The sequence below is a fragment of the Lathamus discolor genome, chromosome Z (genome assembly GCF_037157495.1).
Source record: "Lathamus discolor isolate bLatDis1 chromosome Z, bLatDis1.hap1, whole genome shotgun sequence".
Taxonomy (NCBI): Eukaryota; Metazoa; Chordata; class Aves; order Psittaciformes; family Psittacidae; genus Lathamus; species Lathamus discolor.
Genome location: NC_088909.1, coordinates 25,338,340 through 25,357,777, shown reverse-complemented (window position 1 = coordinate 25,357,777; position 19,438 = coordinate 25,338,340). Strand labels below are relative to the sequence as shown.

The 19,438-nt window shown below is 53.8% G+C and overlaps 1 protein-coding gene across 1 annotated transcript in view; it reads right to left on the bottom strand.

The window, feature by feature from the left end:
- LOC136005899 (hydrocephalus-inducing protein-like) overlaps positions 1 to 19,438 on the bottom strand; it is a gene marked incomplete at its 5' end in the record, with an annotated part of 42,995 nt that overhangs the window by 16,294 nt on the left and 7,263 nt on the right. Inside the window, 6 exons of the mRNA XM_065663789.1 lie at positions 1,305 to 1,545; positions 3,056 to 3,294; positions 6,113 to 6,265; positions 7,644 to 7,808; positions 9,686 to 9,775; positions 19,113 to 19,303. Coding sequence (XP_065519861.1) covers positions 1,305 to 1,545; positions 3,056 to 3,294; positions 6,113 to 6,265; positions 7,644 to 7,808; positions 9,686 to 9,775; positions 19,113 to 19,303 — 1,079 coding nt within the window. The remainder of the gene's footprint in view (positions 1 to 1,304; positions 1,546 to 3,055; positions 3,295 to 6,112; positions 6,266 to 7,643; positions 7,809 to 9,685; positions 9,776 to 19,112; positions 19,304 to 19,438) is intronic.

Sequence of the window (19,438 nt, the reverse complement as noted above, 5' to 3'; positions counted from 1 at the left end):
TGCACGAGCCAGGTAGCCACAGCTGAGCTCACAGATGCCCATTTGGCTTTCCAGGAAGGCACCCTCACCAGTGGCCTGACCATTTCCCTTCTGGTTCCTTCTTCCCTCTTCAGCAAAGCCTCATGGGCTCAGAACTGCACAGGGACAGTCCCATCGGAGTCAACCAGCTGAGAGATCAAGTCTTCCTCAAGCTACCACTCAGGCAATCCTTTAAAACACCTCTCAAACTCTAGCAGCAGCAGGAGCTTAATGCACATTTATTCCCCATTCACTTAAACACTTGTGCCCAGTGCTCCTGGAGCCAGGGAAGGCACACCGGGGTCAGACGGCAGCTCCTCTGCAGAGCTGGATTTCTCCCGGAGAGAAGGGTCCAGGGAGGAAAACACTCAGTGACCCTGCTGAAATCTGCCCCTCTGAGCTGCAACCCAAGGGTGCTGCAAGACCTGCCTGCCCTCGGCACACGGGGGCTGGCTGAGGGAGCGGGGCGAGCGCTGATGGGAATACTGACACAAGTCAAGCTCTCAGTTCTAATGATCCCTGGAACACTTTCCCATGTGGACGGACATCATTCGGATCATTAGAGCTGGCACACTGGGTTCATTTCTCTCGTCCCGGTCTCTGGGCCGGACAAGCTCCCGGCCCGTGTCTGTCTACAGAGGAAAATCAATGCTGCTCCCAGACACTCCCTACCTTCCTGGGTGTTTTGTTTCACTCGCTGCTTCCCCACACAGACAACTGCCCATTTCTTTAGTTACTTTCTGCCTGGGCTCCCAGTCTACCTCTAACTTTAAGGCCAGCTGAGAAAACTGGGGCTGCTCAGCCTGGAGAAGAGAAACCGCGGGGAGACCTCAGAGCAGCCTTCCACTAGCTGAACGGGGCCTACAAGGATGCCGGACACGGACTCTTCTCAGGGACTGCAGCAACAGGACAAGGGGTAATGGACTTAAACTCAAACAGGGCAAGTTCAGGTTAGATACAAGGAAGAGGTTCTTCACTGTGAGGATGGTGAGGCACTGGCACAGGTTGCCAAAGCAGTGGTGAATGCTCCATCCCTGGCAGGGTACAAGGCCATGCTGGACAGAGCCTGGGGCGACAGTGCCTTCAGGCCATGTTTTGCTACCACCAAGTTGGCTTTATGGTAGCCATGGAACTCAAAAAGCCTCAGCAACTGATGGTGGCGAGCATGGAAAGCAACTGGTGCTGCCACGGTAACTTATGGCAGGAAACCAGGTTCTCAGAAGCACTTGCCCATTTGCTCAGGCAAATGTCAAGGGGCTGCAGAAATGCCCTGATGCAGAACTCACCTGGGGGGTGCTGCAGGAGCCTTTCAGCACCACCTCCGCTGTCTGGCCGGGCATCAGCTCCGTCCTCAGCGGCTGAAGCTTCAGCACGGGGCCACAGGAGGAAACCTTGCCCTTGCTCTTACTGATGCGAGGGAGACGCTTGCGCTGCTTAAGTGTGGTGCCACCTTCTGTGGTCCAATAGAGCAGATGGGTGCGTCGTCCTTTGTTTGTCATCTTGAAGCGGTAACAGCAGGGATCCAGGCTAGAGGAGAAGCAGAGACACAAAATGGCAGGGGAGCTGCTATTTGCCACTGGTCACCCAGCTTCAGCACCCTGAGGGCACGACCTGACTGCACACTCGGCTTCACCAAAAGCCAGACCTTGGCTGCCCCTAGGTTTGTCACCATCCAGCAGCTGCTCTGCTGGCACCCTTCCAGCAAGGAAGAGCTTCGTAAAGAGCCGGCCCCACATGCAAGTAGCTGGAGGAACAGCCTCGCTGCCACTCCACCTTCCCCTTGGGAGCTGTTGTTCATGCCTCTGAGGCGTCTCGTAGGGAGCATCCAACCCTCATTGCCCCCAACGTACCACCCTCTGGTGGCGGCTCTGCAGCCGACAGCAATGGCAACAGCTCCAAACTGAGCCCGCAGGCAAAGACATAAAGGGGGGCAGAAGACAACTACATGAATCACACGGACACTGTCCCCTCCATTGTGCAGCCAGCTTGTGGCTGCACTGAGCACAGGAAACTCTGGACAAGCACCAGCCTCCCTGCGATGTCCCTGCGTACGTGGAGGGCTCGTGGGTGCGTATTTTACCTCTCCAAATCTATCCCAAGTACTTAAGGTAGGATTAAGCTGCTCTTTCTACCCCAAGAATTCAGGTATCGGAGCACCACGGACCCTCTTTGCAGCCACAGAAAGGAAGAGCCACCCCAAGAAGACTGTTCTTCTTCTCTGAGGAGGTCTCCAACACAAGGCAAACAGCACTTTTTTCCTCCTGTCTCCAAGAACATGACTGGTTTCAGACACACACGTTGGGACCACTGAATCCTCTCCTTCCAGCTCACCAATTTCAATCGAGACTCTTCATTTATCCCACTCCACCTCAGCAGACTTCCACACTTCCACACTTCCTCCCCCTTCCAGAGCTGGTCCTGCATCCACACTCGCTTGCCCGTGCCTCGGGAAGCAGGCAGGAGAAACCAGGGAAGAGCCACCACGTCTAATAAAGAGCAACCGGGCACGGAGTGGGGGAGAGGAGCCAACTGGGGGATGACACAGGGCAAAGAAATTCTGCTGCTCCTCCAGGGCTCCTGGCCAGAGGGGAAATAAACCAGCGCCATTCATTCAGTCGAGGAGCTGCTAACAAGCTACTGCCCAGGCTTGCTGCTGCTCTGAGATCTTACTCCAGACGGAATGGCAAAGCAAGCAATATCACTGCAGAGAGAAACATGTCTGTACTTGTAAGGCAGCATTTCTCAGCTGGAGGCTTCCAGGACCTGCTCTCTTCCTCCAAATCTTTGTTTGATAAAGTGAGGAGACAAATGGATTATGACTAAAGACAATTCAGCAACAACTTAGCAACTGCTCTCCAGCTCGGTGGCTTTCAGAGTACCTACTGACTTGCAGATGGCCATAAAATGTTTCCAAAGGAAGCCCTGTGGCTTCAGGGAAGCAGAGCCAGGACTGTGAGCACTGAAGAAGCTTGAGGGACTGCAGCAGAACTCCTCCTTGCTGAGCCCATGGGGAAGTGGGAGCTGAGAGATTCCCTACCTGAAGCAGGGCGCCAGGTTGAGCTCCGGGCCAAAGGGTTTGTCAATGACAATCGTGGTGCCAACGCCAACAGCCTGGACGGGGATGACGTAGGCACGACTGTTCTCAATGAACAGCACCACCTCGTCCTTGAATTGCTCCGTGTCATCCAAGTTTGCAGTGACAGCCAGAGACACCTCGGCCTTGGCAGGGATCACTCCCTGACTGGGTCCAACGGTCCAGCACGAGTCTGCACCAGCCTGGAAGACAAACAACACTCATTTAGGACGGAAACCACGGACCTGGCTGCCACCAGCCAAGGCCTGCCCAGGCAACACGTTCACACCGAGCCAGTGGGTGTGAAGATTCCACTGACATTCATGTACAGCTTCTCTGGCTCGTGCTGACACAGGGCAGCTCGCTTGGAAAGGAGCCCTGAGAGCTCCGCTCCAAACGTGAATCTGAGAGTCTGCTCCCTGACAAAGCTCATTTATCAAAGCTTGGCAACAAGCCCGCCAGAAAATTGTACCCCAGAAACTATTCCTGAGGAATGAGGATGGGGGTCTCGACGGAGCCAGACCTTCAACTCCCTGGCGTGACCCAGCACAGCCCTGCTGGGCCCGCCCAGGCCAACAGCCCACGCCAACAGCCCAGGCCAGGGGAGGACAATTTGCATCCTCTCCTCATTCTTTCAGTCAGCATCTGCTCTGGCTCCAAGGGGCAGCACCGTGCACTGCTGAACAGGAGACCTGCCAGGGCCACAAGGCTCTGCCGAGACACATTCCCTTGGGTTTCTAGGTCAGCTTCTGCCTGCCCCCAATCCAGCCTGTGTCTCAGAGACAAGAAACCTCTTGGAGCCACGCTACAAAATACCCCCACTTTCAAGACAAATACCCAACCTCTGATAACATCTCTGCTACTTGCTTATCCTTGAGTGCGCCGCAAAATGATGCCGTAGCTGCATGCACTGCATGCACAAAGACAGTGGCTATTTCTGACCCTATAGCAGCTTCTTGTACTATTGGGCATCAGAGCTCCTGAGTAACCAGTAAGGGCTGGGATCCACCACTTCAGAAGTTCACCACGATAATCAGAATCTTATCCCAGCACAGACGTCCATCGTGAATGAAAGCTTCCACAATCTGGTTACAATGGACACCAGTGTGCAGCTGACGGATGGAGGGAGGGAAGGAGAGAGGGAGGAAGGGACGGATAGCTGCCCCAAGGGATGACTGAGGAGACACCACAATCAGCTCTCTTGAATCTGTTTACAGATGAGTCACTGAAGTGATCTGGTCACTCTGGCCTTGCACAAGTGGCAGAGGAAGCAGAACTCCACGTTACAAATGCAGCTGCACTTGATCAAGCGGTAGCTCTAGCGAGAGCCGTAGCTCTAACAACAGCATTCCCATTCCCGTAGCTCTAACAACAGCATTCCCATTCTCAGTCAGGCTGAGTCACTGTCCTCGTAGGGCTGCTCATGAAGGGGAAATAAACCCCGTCCTGCACCAGCTGGCTGCAGAGCCTTGTCCCAGGTGGTTCAGCATTCCCGGTGGGGGGGACCCTCTGTTCTTCATTTCAAAGCTGCTCCTTATCCACACAAACAGCCAGTGGCAGGAAACAGCCCAAAAGCACCCCGAGCCCTGCAGGAGGCGGAGATCAGAGCCTGAGGCTGGCTACATGCTCCCGCCAACAACCGGCCTCCTCCTGCCTCCTCAGCATCAGCATCTCCTCAGCACAAGCACGGGGACCACTGTGGTTTAGCCTCTGCCCCGAGCACCGTCAACGGGATGTTTTACGGGATCAAGGGGCAGAGCTTGTCTCCATTTGTGCTCCCTGTCCACAGCTCACCCCTCCATGATCGCATCTGCCCTCCCTGCCAGGCTGGGGAGGCCAGGGACACCACTCTGCGCATCGCGGCTCTCCAGGGCACGGCTACGGCTTGCCCAGCTGCTGCCAAGCGCAACATTTAAGAACCAAACTGCTCCTGCTTTGCCTTTGGGAAAAGCTCTCAGCTTGCTTCTAGAAGCACAGCTGTCTTGAAGACTTCTAACCCTCTGTAATTCAGTTGCCAATAGGCACAGCGCAACAGGACATGTTTGCTTTCCCCTGACGAGCAGGGTAACAATTGCTTTGCTTACCAGCAAGTAAGAAAGGGCACTGAAGGAGGCAGCTGCTGAGGGCACTGGGGTGCTTGCTCTTTGCAGAGGTCAAAAGCAGATTTTTATGGTGCGGACAAAGCAAGCTGCCTGCGAATCCCCCACTTTGAGGTTCTATTTAACCCCCAAACGCCTGGAAAAGCAGCAGGAGGGAAATTCAGCCCCCTCCTCCTTGCCCAGGGGGCTGAGCCTGTGCTCTCACACCCTGCTGGATGCCTCATGCGCAGACACAACCAAGTCCCCAGCCACAGGCCTGCGTGAAGCGGCTCCAGAACTTCAACAACCCAGCCTGCAGAAGAACAAACCTCCTCTCAAGCCCCTCACAGACGCCCCTCCGGTGGGGAGCACCCCCCAGACCCAGCATACGAGCCCTTCCTGGCTGCATCAGCCCCTGTCAGAAGACCCCACAACCTCCTTCTGCTCCGCAGCCTGTTCCACCCTGCCGCCTCCAGGAATTAAACAGCCTCTTTCTGCAGCCACATGCTCTACAATGTTACAGAGCACACAGGCTCTGCAGGTACACAACCCTTACAAGTCTGCTTCTGGGCAACAACCCAGCTGGTTTGACCCCCGAGGAGGTGTGAAACCCACTTCACCCTAAGCGCCTTGAGGACAGACCTCTCAGTTCCAAAAACAAAGACTCTCACAGCTAAACGCCTTCCACAAAATAAAGGGAGAACTTGCAGAAATGAACTCCTTTCTGCTCAAACATCTCTGCAAACTCTGTTTTACTGACGGGTGCCCCAGCTACAAGTGCCCCCGGAGCCAGGCTCCTCTTGCTGCACTCGGATGGAACATCTGGCTTTCTCTCTCAGACACATCTCAGTGACGTGGAAATGTTGCATAGAAATAAGTGCTCCAGTCACAGGCTGCTATGGGCCACTCACTTGCTCTGGAAAACAGCCCCAGCGACACTTACCATCTTTGCCGAGAAGGATGCGGGGATGACAGACTGATTGGAGAGGTGAAGGGTCCGGGAAGCATCTTGTAGAACTTGGATGCTGCCAAAATTTATCTCACTTGGGTGCACGTGGACAACTGGTCCTTCTCCAGTGCTCAATAAATGGATTTCCTGCTCCAGGAGGCAGGCAGGAAAGAGAAAAAAACAACAGGGAAGGTTTAGAATGACTGGACAGCTCTAAGGGGGCTCGTAGGCTGAGGGAATTCTGACTGTTTGAAGCTGTCAGGGTTGTGAGGCTGAAACAGGAAGGCTGGAGCAAAGGTGGCACCTGGAGTGGTCCCTGCGGATCTGAAAGCCACAAGATCCCATTAGGAGGGGATACAGAACCCCCATCTCCCACGCATGCTTTTCACACCTCCTCCATGCTGTCAGCTCTCCTTCCGCTACTCTGTGCCTACGCCTGCTCCTTGTACTGCTCCATCATGCCATAAACCACCCTCCCTGACTGCTGCGGCTGCACAGCCACACTGCACAGGAACTTCTTCAACCTTCCCAAAGCTTCTCCTGTGAAAACCAGTAGAGGCTGGAAGCAAAGCTCTTCTCAGCAGAGATCATGCAAGTTAGTTGCCTCTCATTTGTGCTTGTGTGCATTCCTGGTATTACTTCTTTATTGCACCAAGACATTCATTATTAATTGCATCATTCGAGCAGTGTTTTTTTCTGCTGACAGCCTGAGACCCAAAAGTTTGTTCCTGCAGAAGGGGCACAAACTAGCGGAGGAGGAATGTGGATCCTTTTGCTAAACCCCCTTCTCACATCACTAAAACCAATGAGAATTTATCCAGTCTGGCGGGATTTCCCCAGCTCCAAACACCCCAAGCCTTAACCAGGCTTGTAGAGCCTGAAGAAGGGAGGGCTCTGGGGAGACCTTAAAGCACCTTCCAGTGCCTAAAGGGGCCAACAAGAAACTTTGAGAGGGGCTTTGGATAAGGGCCTGCGGGGACAGAACAGGGAAGGACGGCTCTAAATTGACGGGGGGGGGGGGGGTGGGGTTGTGATCAATATGGGATCCTGGGAAGAAGCTCTTCCCTGTGAGGGGTGGTGAGGCTCTGGCACAGGTTGCCAAGAGGAGCTATGGCTGGCACAGGCTGCCCAGAGGAGCTATGGCTGCCCCATCCGTGGCACTGTTCAAGGCCAGCTTGGATGTGGCTACCAGCTCCCGAAGCTGCACTCAAGCCATAAGGCAGACCTAGAGGAAATGACACCCAGAAACTCCCATTTGTGCAGGCAACACCCAGCCAGGTTTTGACCAGCATTTGCGGGCTGCGAGCAGCAGCCGAGCACGAGCGCAGCGCCTTGAGGATGGATTGACCGGGCACAGGGTCACTCAGTCCCATGTCTTCTCCAGGCATTAGTGTTGCTTATGCCACGAATGCCTTCTTTCCTTGTAGACAACAGCCATAGATCATTTTCCCTGGAAGAACCCCTGTACGCTCTACATCCCACCAAGATGAGAGGCACAAAGGCACACGTCTGCCCCAGCACTCACCAGTGGGGATTCTTTACTCCCAAACACCGCAACACGAGCAACGGTGTCCTGCTTTCCCGTCACCTGGACTTCCAGTGTGAACGGGATCTCCACCGAGCTCTGAGGCTGGATAATCCCACGGGGCTCAGGGCTGGAGTACCACACAGCAGCAGCATCCTTGTTCTCCTATAAGGGACAGAACCAAACACGGCTTCAGACTGACCTTTGAGGAAACTTTCAACTCTTTAACATCTACCACAACGCCAACTCACACACGTGTCTAAAAATGCCTAGGAGAAAGCAGAAAGGCACAACTCAAGATGCAAGACATGTATGGGTTCAGCATCCCGAGGGGGGCCAACAGCTGCTGCCTCCACAACCCCCCGTCCCGTGCTGGCAGCCTCCTTGCAGCAGCTTTTCACAACCCTACAAGTTCTCCCGCATTGAAAGCATCCCAAAGACTTGAATATAATCTGCTTCCTGGAGAGTTTAAGCTGCTTCCTGGAGTTGATATTCAGGTAGCTTCCTGTTCCCAGCAAACCTTTAGGGTTGAATACAAACCAGCAACATCTTAACCAAACCCGTTTTTTCCCTAACAAACCCCTAGGTGACATTGGAGGCAGGAGGCGGATGCGATGCCAAACCTGAGGAAGAGCCCAGTAGCAGCCTGGAAGGTTGCTGTCGTTCACAAGGGTCAGCATCTGCTGGTAAGGGACTTTGAGAGAGCATCGTCCAAAGGTCAGAGCCGGGTGGAGCACTCGCAGCGGGGGAATTACACATCTAGGCAGAGAGATGAGCAAAAGGGAATTAGATTCTGACACAGCGTTGCTTACTTGTTTACTTCTCAATGAGCACCAAATGGAGCACGACCCATTTGTCACCGTCAAATAGACATTTGATACGCCTACAGTGAGAAACAGCCTTCAACTTCTTTTTACCCAACAACCTCTTGCAAAAGAGGGGCAGACCCTGAGTCTCAGCATCACAAAAGCTGCTCAGTGCCCAGGCAGAGCACGGTGCCCTGTCCCAGGTCAGCTTTGCCCCTCCTTTGCCCCAGGAGGCTCGCAAGGACCCTCTCAATGGCCCCAGCGAGGTGTGAGCTCTGAGGGAGCTTTCCCACCGAGGAGCAGCGCTCGCCAAGGCTCCAGGAACACCAGACTCCAGTGTCTCAGGGAAAACACCGCTGTGTCCCTGCCTGAAATCCAGCCCTTTACCCCAGCAACGCAGGGTGCAGGCCACCACCTGCCCTGCGCCGTGAGCGATAACCCTCTCCCAGGCCCTGTGGCTGCCTTGCTCCTTTCCCCACGGGTCCGCACGCCAGCTGCTCCCATTTGCACTTGTTCTACACAACTGCAGCCCAGGCACTGACTGCACAACTCTGCCCGGGAGAGGGAACAGCACCGGTGAAATGCATCCCTCTTGCCGTTGAACTGACGCCCACCGCAGCACAACAGGCCTGAATGTGGCTGAAGCAAGAACAACTTTGAGCTTAACTCCGAGAACATCAATGCTCAGCAGAGCCAGACGGAAGCACAAAAACCTGAGCTCACCTTCCACACCAAGGACTACTTTGTCTGTCACAAGATCTCGCCTTTACTTTTCCCTCACCAGTCCTGCCCTAAGCCCCTTGCCCGTCTGCACGGCCCCTCCTTAACTGAGGCAGACAACAGCTTGCAGCAGCTGCTTGCTGTGGCCCAAACCAGTCCTGGATTCTGGCCACAACCCAGCACAAGTCCAACACTTGCAGGAAGGAGGAGAGGCGGCCCTTTGGAAACATTACACCTCAAGCCCCCAGAGCAGGCCGATAAGGAATATAATCACAGTTTCCTGTAGGAGAAGGCCCTGGGCCGTGCCTGTGCCTGAGCACAAGTGCTGCTCATCATGGACTGCTTTCCATGCGCTGCTGTTCTCCTGTCTAGCTGGGCAGAACTAGCTCATTGAGCAATGCTCCTCGTTTGGAGCTGGAGCCAGCCAGCTCTACACAAGGCAGCACCACTTGCTTCTGGCAGATGCATAGGGAAAGAAGAGGGGCTGCAAGGGAAGCGTTGGTACCTGGCTCTGACGGGCAGTGATAACACCTCTCTGCCAACACCATCCACATCAACCACCAGGGCCAGCTTGTATCTCTTCACGGTGTTGGAGCACAGGGTGACCTGGAAGACAAGAGCATCAAATACTTCATCACTCCCAAAACCCATCGGCCATATGCAGTGCCCTCCACATCTCCTTCCACAGCAAGGAAAGGGAGGATTTAGTAGATATGAGGAAGATGAGGTATCAGGAAGAAGTTCTTCCTTGTGCGGGGGCTGAGGCCCTGGCACCGGTTGCCCAGGGAAGCTGCGGCTGCCCCATCCCTGGCGGTGTTCAGGGCCAGTTTGGATGTGGCTTGGAGCAGCCTCGTCTGGTGGAAGGTGTCCCTGCCCATGGCAGGGGGCTGGAACTGGATGAGCTGTAAGGTCCCTTCCAACCCAAAACAGGCTAGGATTCTGTGATGTTTGCCTTTAATTCTTCTGCTGGTTCATGTGTAGAGCACAGTCTCTGGCAGTAACAGAAGTCTTTGGACAATACCTGAATTACTGAATGCGCTTTGCGTTGCCAGGGCAGATGTAGAGCCCAACACTAGTGCCCAACTCTTACTCGCAGGATGCTCAGAGCCAGCAGTGCTAAAGCCCCCTCAATGCCACTGAAGCTCCAGCTCCACCTCTGAAGCACACAGGGCTGGACTCTTCGCGTACCTGGATATCCAAGTGTCCCTTGGCGCAGATGGTCCCTGTGCAGGGCCTGATAGTAAATTCAGCTGGCTTCTTGGCACCTGGGGCTCGCTTTCTCCACGACGGACCAGTGCTGTCTGACACCTGAGCAAAACTGGTCACGCTGGGTGCTCCCGAGCCGTCCCCAGGAATGCGAAGGTTGAAGTTGAAGGGCACCGAGGAAGTGTTAGTGAGGCGGCAGCACAGGGTGCGAGGAAAGCCTGGGAAAAGGACACAACAGGAGTTTATTATCCCGTGACTCCTGGGGTGGACATCCTGCGGTGATAAAACTGCGCTTGGAGTTTGCCTCCTTTCAATGGCAATTACAGCTGATTGAGAAGCTCTGTGGGGAAGTCGTCGTCAATTACAGTCCCTTTTACGCTTGTCACACAGAAACGCCACTCTGACACAAGTGTCTCTAACTGTGAGGAGCTCTCACCTCCCCCAGACCAGCACCAATTCCTTCTCAACCATGACGGTGCATCCAGAACATTTACTCTCAAAAGTCAGTCCAGAAAAGTCCCCGTGAACTCCACAAACACTCCCACAGTTTTCGAGAGATAAAAGCAGTATGTTGTCATCAAAGAGATGATCCAGGAAAGGAAAGGAAAGATGAAATTGGCAGCCACAGCATGATGCAGAGCACTCTGAAGCAGTTTCTCCAGACAGGAACCTCGGTGCATCTCCTGGTTTGGGACAATCGAGACTGAGCCTGTGGCAGCTCACGGCCCACTTCACTGGAGGCAAACCTGATGCTCAAGAACAAGCAGGACCTGTGTCTCACCCTCCTGAAGGAGTGGGGACAAACGGCCATGCTGCACACCGCCTTTCATTACCCCACAAAGGCTGACATGGCTTCAGCTTTGGTACTTGCTTTCCATAATGGAAGCCACTGACACAATCGCAGCTGATCTGGGGGGTTGAGTTCACATTTAAACTTGAGACCATCTCAGTGAGAAGTCCTTTGCGAGACTGAGGTGGAGAACCAGAATCTGCATCTCAGTGGAGAAGCTCTGGGTGCACAGCCGCCAGCTCTGTCAGCAGAGCTGGGCTTTTGGTGGGGAAGGAGGAGCCCATGTCTGAAGACATGGGCGCCCAATGCGGAGCTACTGCTTGGCCATGTTACCTGGGAGCTGACAACGAGTTGGCCTCACAGCACTAGTTGATTTCTCACGCTAATGGTCAGGTGGGTAAATGGTGCCCTTGCCTCACAACAGCAAAATTCACCCAGGGCACCTACAACTTGCCTTCAACTCCCTTCTCCAGTTGGCCGCGGACAAGAAAGACTTTCACAGTCATTCTGTTGCTGAGGACTGGCAGATTGGGGCTGGACTGACTGTGAGGGACACCAGAGAACACTGACTTTCTACTCCCTCCGTTCTATTTGAACCATTCAATTGGCTCTGTGCCATTCTGTCTGGTTCTGTTTGATCTTATGATGGCAAAATACTGCCTAGCAGCTGGCAGTCCTGGTTTTGACATGCTGAAGGCGGCTATGGAGGAACACAAGTGACAATGCTGTCCTGGACAAGTGCTCCATCTGGGTAAGGCTCAGACCTCCCACCCTGCAGCCCAAGCCCAGGGCACACTCACCAAAGGAGACTTCACCGAAGCGGAGGGACGATACATTGAAATGAAACGCCGGCCCAGTGACACAGCCACTGTGAGGACAAAGGCAGAGGAGACATGGCCTCGGTTAAAGAGAACTGCAAAGCCTTCAGCTTTCCTTACCGTTCCGGTGGGTAAAAGCCAGCCTGAGAACCTCAGGGGGTTTCACATCAAGCCCTCACCCTCATGCTCAGCACAGCATCCAGGTGGACGGGAGGCAGCCAAAGCAAAGCGGTCAGCAGCCCATAGCTGCTTGTGGGGCTTGGGGCACAGTGTCATGCAGGGTATGCCCCCAAGTTGTAGATGGCCTGAGGAAGGACACCAAACAAGTGATGGCTGCGTGCCTCAGTTTCCCCATCTGTAATGTGTTGGACACAGGGGTGTCCCCAGTAAAGCACACTCAATGTAACTACCCTTCCCAGCCACAGCTTTCCTGCTTTGGCATTTCTTAGCTGGAACCGCTCTTCCCATGGAGTACAGGAACACCTTGCTCAGAAGATCTTGATCCACGCAATCTTTATGGGGGCAGGACTTTGAGACACGAAGCCGGGGGAGCCCCAGACATCCCTTGACAAGAGCCGCAACAGCTCAACAGAGCGGACAGTTGAATCTTGGAGGAAAACATCAGCCAACCACCAGGGCACCAGCTGACCCATCCAAGAGCAACACGTCTTAAACCACCCAACACAGAATCGTCAAATCATCTACGCTGGAAAAGACCTTTAAGATCATCAAGTCCAACTGTCACCCCAGCGCTGCCAAGCCCACCACTAATCCGTGTCACTAAGGGCCTCGTCTACACGGTTTGGGAACACTTCCAGGGATGGTGACTCCACCACTGCCCGGGGCAGTCTCTTCTAATGCCTGACCACCCTTTCGGGGAGAAACTGTTCCTAACATCAAGTCTAAATCTGCCCTGCACACACTGAGGCCGTTTCCTCTTGTCCTTTCCCTTGTTACTTGGGAGAAGAGACCAGCCACCTCCTGGCTCCATCCTCCTTTCAAGTAGTTGCAGGCATAACGGAACCTGAACACACCGCATCTCCTCACCTGCCCTTAAATTCAGCAGACTTGAAGGCTCCAAACTCCAGGACTCACCAACATCCACCTGAATCACCACGTGAAGCTGCACAACACCCATTAATTTATTTCATGGTTGATGCCAACCAATGCCAGCTCTGCCTCTCAGCTCAAAATCAAGGACCACAGCAAATGGTGTGTTCAACCCAACCTATTCCATGGCTCCCTCTTGCTGACAATTCCACTTCACTTGCTGCTGCGGTCGCAAGGAGTCAGCGTCAAACTGGAGTCAAGGTTAGTGTGGGCTCCTAGTGTGGGGATGCCAGGATGAGAGCCAAGATCAAGACCTCAGACAAGCCTTTTCTTTCTCAATGAGGTAGGTGGGAGATGACTACCCAGAGAGAGCTACAGATGTGGCCGCCAAGCTCTTAGAACCCTCCTCACCTCACAGTCAGCGTCAGAGGCTCAGGGGATCCCTTCACATTGAACTGGAATTCCTCTGTGAACTGCCCCACGACACTGGCATTGAAGGAGATCCAGATGGCCTGATGATCAAAAGGCAAAAGCATGCCCTCCCGGGGGCCAAAGGTGAAGCAGGAGCCCAGAGCTCTCTCCGGAGGGACCACGCTGAAGGGCGTCTCAGTAACTCCTCTGTTGAGCAGGAACACCTGCAGCAGCAGCGAGAAGGCAACATGGAAATACATGAGGAATCCTCTTTGCTTACAGAAGGCTCACTTCTTTTCTAGTTTAGCAATTAACATCTGTAAAAGGCAGAAGATGCTGAGCGCTGCTGCCAAATACAACAGGACGAGTTCTGCCTCGGGGATTTTTTCCATGCAAAGCAGGGATAACTTCACACAAACAGAGCCACTCTGGGCTTATTCCCCTGACACAGAGCACTCCACTTGACCTGCAGTGCCAAGCGCCTGCTCAGCACCACCAAGTTGATTCAGACCCATCCCACAGCTCCACGAGGCTCGCTGCTGCCCGAGAGCCATCCGGATCCACCCCATGCCCTGCGCCCAGTCCTGCTCACCCTGTAGCTGTGGCTTGAGCCAACAGTCACCTCCCCGATGCTCAGCTGGTCACAGCTGAGTTGGACCTGGGGCCCGACGCCTTCCCCGCTGATGCACAGGGGCAGCCTGGTCTCACAGCCTGTGGAGGGAAATCTCTGTGAGTGCAATTCCCTCTGCTACCCGGCACTTTCCAGGTTGTCTCAGTGCTGCTGCCGGTCCCTGGGCTGGATGGAACCAGCTCTAGATGCTCCAGGAGAAGATACGGGACCCATCTCATCCCTCAGGACATGCGTCTTGGGGCTGCTTTCTCATTTCTAACCAACCCCCTGGGCCGGTGTCTCAGAGAACCACAGAATGGTTTGCGTTGGAAAGGACCTTAAGATCATCCAGTTCCAACCCCTTGCCATGGACAGGGACACCTTCCACTAGAGCAGCTTGCTTCAAGTCCCGTCCAGCCTGAACTTGAACATTGCCACGGGTGGAGCAACTTCCTTGGGCAGCCTCTTCCAGTGCCTCACCACTCTCACAGGAAAGAATTTCTTCTGTATATCTAAACTAAATCTCCCCTGTTTAAGCTCGAACCCATCAGCCCTTGTCTTATCTCTCCAGTCCCCGATGAAGGCTCTCTCTCCAGTCATGGGAAACCAGCCTTCTCACTGAGCAGATCACATAAGCCATAAATGTACTGCTAACGTGCACATCCCTTGGTGCAAAGGCAACCGAGACCTCAAGGCTTACAGCTAAACTCCAAGGTGGGTCCTTTCCCTTAAATTTGCTAGAGACGACAGAGCACAAGATCTTCAGTCTGAAGGCTGCTCTCAGCCACTGAAGCAGCCTAAGGTGCCTGAATCCTGGCTCAAATTTTGGATGAGCTCTCACTGCCATCCCAGCCTACTCTGCACACAAAGTGAGCAGCACGAGAAGGAGGAGAGAGCCACGCCACAAAGACTCATCTTGGACGTAACTGGTCTACAGAGGCCTGGTGCTCCTTCACTAAAGCTGTGTTGCAAATGCTGGCAAAGCCATGGCGGGAAAGCTTATTCCTTCACTGCTTGGTCACTTCTGGGATCAGGAAGGCAGAGCCAGGCATCCTGAGCCCTGGCCTCCGACAGGAGACCACCGGGAACCACGGGGACAGCGGCGTGTGCCAGCACTGCCCTGTTGAGCCCTCCAGAACTACATGAGGTCCGAGTGGGCTGGAAGAGTGTTTCTACCTCCTCTGTGGGAACAGGAGCAGGAGGAAAGAGCTGTACCTGAGATGTCACAGTAGACTGTCTCTTGGTAGACTCTGGCTTCTTCGGGCTTAAAGATCACATTGATTTCAAGGGAAGAATTGGGCAAGACATCTCCCTCCTGAAACAGAAGTGACAGCAAACCATTTATCTTCAAACATCACATTCTTGTTTCCACTGCAGCCCTAGAAGCCTTTATTTAGAGCATCAGCAAAGAGCAAGGAGCAAGCAACGCTTGCCAACAGGATTTACAGGAGAGCTTGGAAGCAGCAGCTTCCCAAGTCCCTCGCCTTTACTGGCACCCGGAAGGGGCATTTTGTTCCCCTCAGAAGAGACTGAGCTCTTGCTCGCGGATTTAAGTCTGGGCCACGCTACCAGTTTCTGCAACTCTCTGCTGCTCTCGCAGAGGATCCTGGCACTGGTGCTCAGTCCCAGGAAGCCCTGCCACACATTTCAGGAGGCATCCCTGGTTTCTATAGGCTCTCACTTCCTGCAACTGGTTTAAGGAAAGGCACCTCTCAGCCTTACATGGGCTGCAGGAGCAACCAAGAAGAGAACAGCAGCCCCTTCCTCAGAAAACAAAATAGAAAAAATAAACTACTTTCACCCACTGTAAAAGAAAGAAGAGGTTGGGATTATTCCAGGGTTTACTCCAAGATGAGAAGGGATGCTGCGCTGCTCAGACAGCAGCCATTCTTCATCTCAAGACCATGCAAATACTCAGAAGGCAGGCTCTGGCTGATTGAAGGCCATGGGGTTTTTGCTGGCATCACCAGGAAAGTGAGCAGTTTTCTCTACCTATCTGCAGTAAAACTCAAAAAGCCCGTTTAAACCTGCCAGCCTCGTGTCCAGGCTCACAGACGACACTGGAAGGGAGACTCAGACGTGGTATAAATCCAGGTTTTAGGAAGGGATTGCTGTGCTTGGGCTCAATTTGGCCTCCTTTCCACCCAGGACCATTGCATTCTGCAGGTCAGTATGTGAACTAACAGTGCACCAGTGTCCTTTCTTCACCCCCGCGCGCTACGTGGGAATGTGTCCTTACGGAGAATAACTGATACCTCTGAACACTGTGAGGACACTCATGAAGTGCCGTTAATTCACAGCCCTTGCAGCAGAGCCCAGCCTGGGGTCGGCTCTTGCTGCTGTTCAGAAATGCTTTTTGCAACAAGTGCCCCTAGCCTCACAAAAAACCGGATGTCTCCTCTCTTGGCACATCAAGCAGCTGATGTGGGATCTGCCAAGGGACCTCCTTCAGAGATGAGAAGGAGGAGGAGCAGCAGGAAGGGAGGTTCTCAGCCATCACTTACCATGGGCACAATGGTGAAAATATCACTGCAGAAAGGCATGGAGCCTCCCTGCACCTCTGTCCCCTGGTTCTGGGAGCTGCAGATGGGAAGGGAAGGGTGTTCTCTGAGAGGGGGGACCAGCCCGTGCTCCGTAGGAACATCAACCAGCTTGTCCTCTTCCAGCCTCTGCAGCCTGTGCCATGGGAGAGACGAACCAAGCAGATAATTGAATAAGCAGCAGATTTGCAAAGCCTGTCGTGTCAGTGCACGAGCAGCAAAGCACTCGGCAAGGAAGAGCAGCAGCTCAGCACAGGGCCGACCCTGAGACACAGGCTCCCACATGGATCCCATTACTGCCGTTCTTCCCAGCACAGCAAGGAGTTTTACTCCTCACTGACGAGCTAACAAGAGGTTTCTTAAAGCTGGCAGCCCTCAAGAAAAAGCCTCCTGCATTGGGAGGGGAGAAGCAACTGGCTTTCAGCTGCTCGTTACCAGCATCACACTTTTCCCCTTCCCTTTTGCACCCACAGGGGTGAGGAGACAGTATCTGCACTGCCTTCCACCAGAGGATCCCGGTGCACTTCCAAAGCAAAGCAACGGATTTGGGCATCCCATCACTTCAGTGACACAAATGGCTTTCTGAGCATGAAAACAGAGGTGCCAAGAGACGAAGGGACTCTGCCCAGCATCACCTAGTAAAGAAGTCAGGACCAGCATCTCTGAATGCAAACCCTACGTGGAATCTTGAACCACCTCATCTTTTCCCTCGTTTTGGCCTCCACTGCAGAGCTGTGATGCACTTAACCTCTCCCTTTATTGGCGACTGCAGCAGAAATCATTCTAGTGTTTAAAGATCACAAGCGGGAGATGAAAGGGGAGCCCTGCTGCAGAGCGGTTGCTCCTTGCTGGCACACTGCTGTCCCCCCTTCACGCTCCAGTCCCCTGGCCATGAAGAACCAGCGGGTGACAGCACTGGGGGACCAGGGGAAAGCTCCACGTGCAGCAAATCGAGGCAACGCCGTGTGAACGATCATCACCCAGCTAAATCCAAACGCAAAGAGAAGGGAAACAGGCAAGGACGTTACTTGCTGCACACACACTGAGCCTCGCGCACATGCTGTGCATGAGGAGGGCTTCCACACACTGGCATGAGCAGCCCTCAACTCAAGCTCCGTCAGCAGGCCAGAATCACATCCCCAAAAGCGCTGCAGGAGGGACACCTTCTTTTGGGGTCACATCCCAACACAGGCTCCTGCACTGCCTCCTCTCAGGAAAAGGCCCTCTCTCCTCTGAGATCTCAAAAGCTTCTCTGACAGCAGGACGGTGGCCTTGGACCATCCCCAAAACTACGAGTAAGGAGGAACCAAGCGTCGTGCTCAGAGTCAAGGACAGAGACTGGCACGACAGCAAGTCTCATACGTAAAAAATCAGGTTGAAGTGAACTCTGGGGAAAGCTGGTGGCTTCTGAGGGGACAGAGGATCACCCAGGGTCCAGTCCGAGACAGGCAGGTGGGGAGAGATGCTAAAGAAATGGTCCAGGGAAGAATCAAGGCAAGCTCACGAGATTTTCTTTTAACTCAGTGCGTTTGCACAGAACTCACACACTGTGTCATTAAAAACAGACAACAGTGGAAAACTAGTTCTGGCCTTTGAGGCATTTCTGACCTAATTACGCTGAACTTGATGTGCTCAAAGCCCTTGAAAAGTGCTGCAGTTCAAGGCAGTTTCCTGATCAGCTCTGGGTTCAGACTAACTCCTGTATATCTGCACCCATCTGAGCCTGAGAAGTCGCACAAGGATTGCCCAAGTCACATAAGCTTTAAAGTGTCATTTCCAGTTCATCCCCCCAGGCTGTGAGTGTTTCTCTGCTGCCTGAAATGGCAATTTCAAAGCTTTGCCAGAGACACCCTTGGAAGAACCTGCCCCATCTCTCACCCCCACGACGACACAGGTTGCTGAAGCCCAAAAGCACTTCCAAGTCCTGGCTGCCCTCCCTTCCCCGCAGAGCCCTCCACATCTGCCCAGCCTATGAGGAAGGGGAGAAACACCTCGTTGGGCCAGAAACCAGGACACTGAAAGGCAATTCCCCAGCCTACGGCAGGACGGCCTCCACCTTCTGGGCCAACCAAGCACTCTACCCTGCCTGTGACTGGAAAAGGAGCCTGCCAGCTTATCAAAGAAGAAACTGCTAGAGTATCACAATAGCTGTGCCACCTGCAGCTCTTCAGGGCTACTGCTCAGTGCAGTCCCAGGTACCGAGTGCTGACACCTTCCTCAGCCTCATGGACCCTCCGTAGTGCACGGATCTCTGAACTCAATAGTTTGCCGCTCCCAAACGTGAGTTTGCCCTCTCAGGCAATCCAGTGATTGCACTCAACCTTCTCTCCCCCAAACATCATCCTCAGCTGTAGCACGGCTGGGACCGCAATGGCAAGGGTTAAGCTCCACGCTGTGCATGGGTTTACGTGCCCTAATCCGTTCAAAAGCCCCAACAGCCCTCTGAGACCGTGTGTTAGTTTTCCCCTGGGGCATCTATCTTTCTGAGACGAATCTCTCAAACAAACCTCAGCTTCTGCCGCTCCTCCTCTTCCTGATCAACAAAACGCTTCCACTGGAAGTGGGCCGTGATGGCACTCTGATTGTGGATGACCAGGGATCTTAGCTTTGACAGCGTGACAGAAGTCTTCTCAACTGTCAAGGAGCTCTTGTCAAGCCTGATGTTGACATTTACAGCTGTTCCACAAAGGCTTTTGTGAACATCTTCACCTGGAACAAAGCAAAAGCAAGTCTCGCCTCATCTCACTTGCTGACGGAAGTACAAGGAACAGAGCAATCTGCAGGCAACAGAAGAAAGAGCTGCAGTTTTGAGCTGCATAAGCAGTTCCCCGGATCAGGACACTT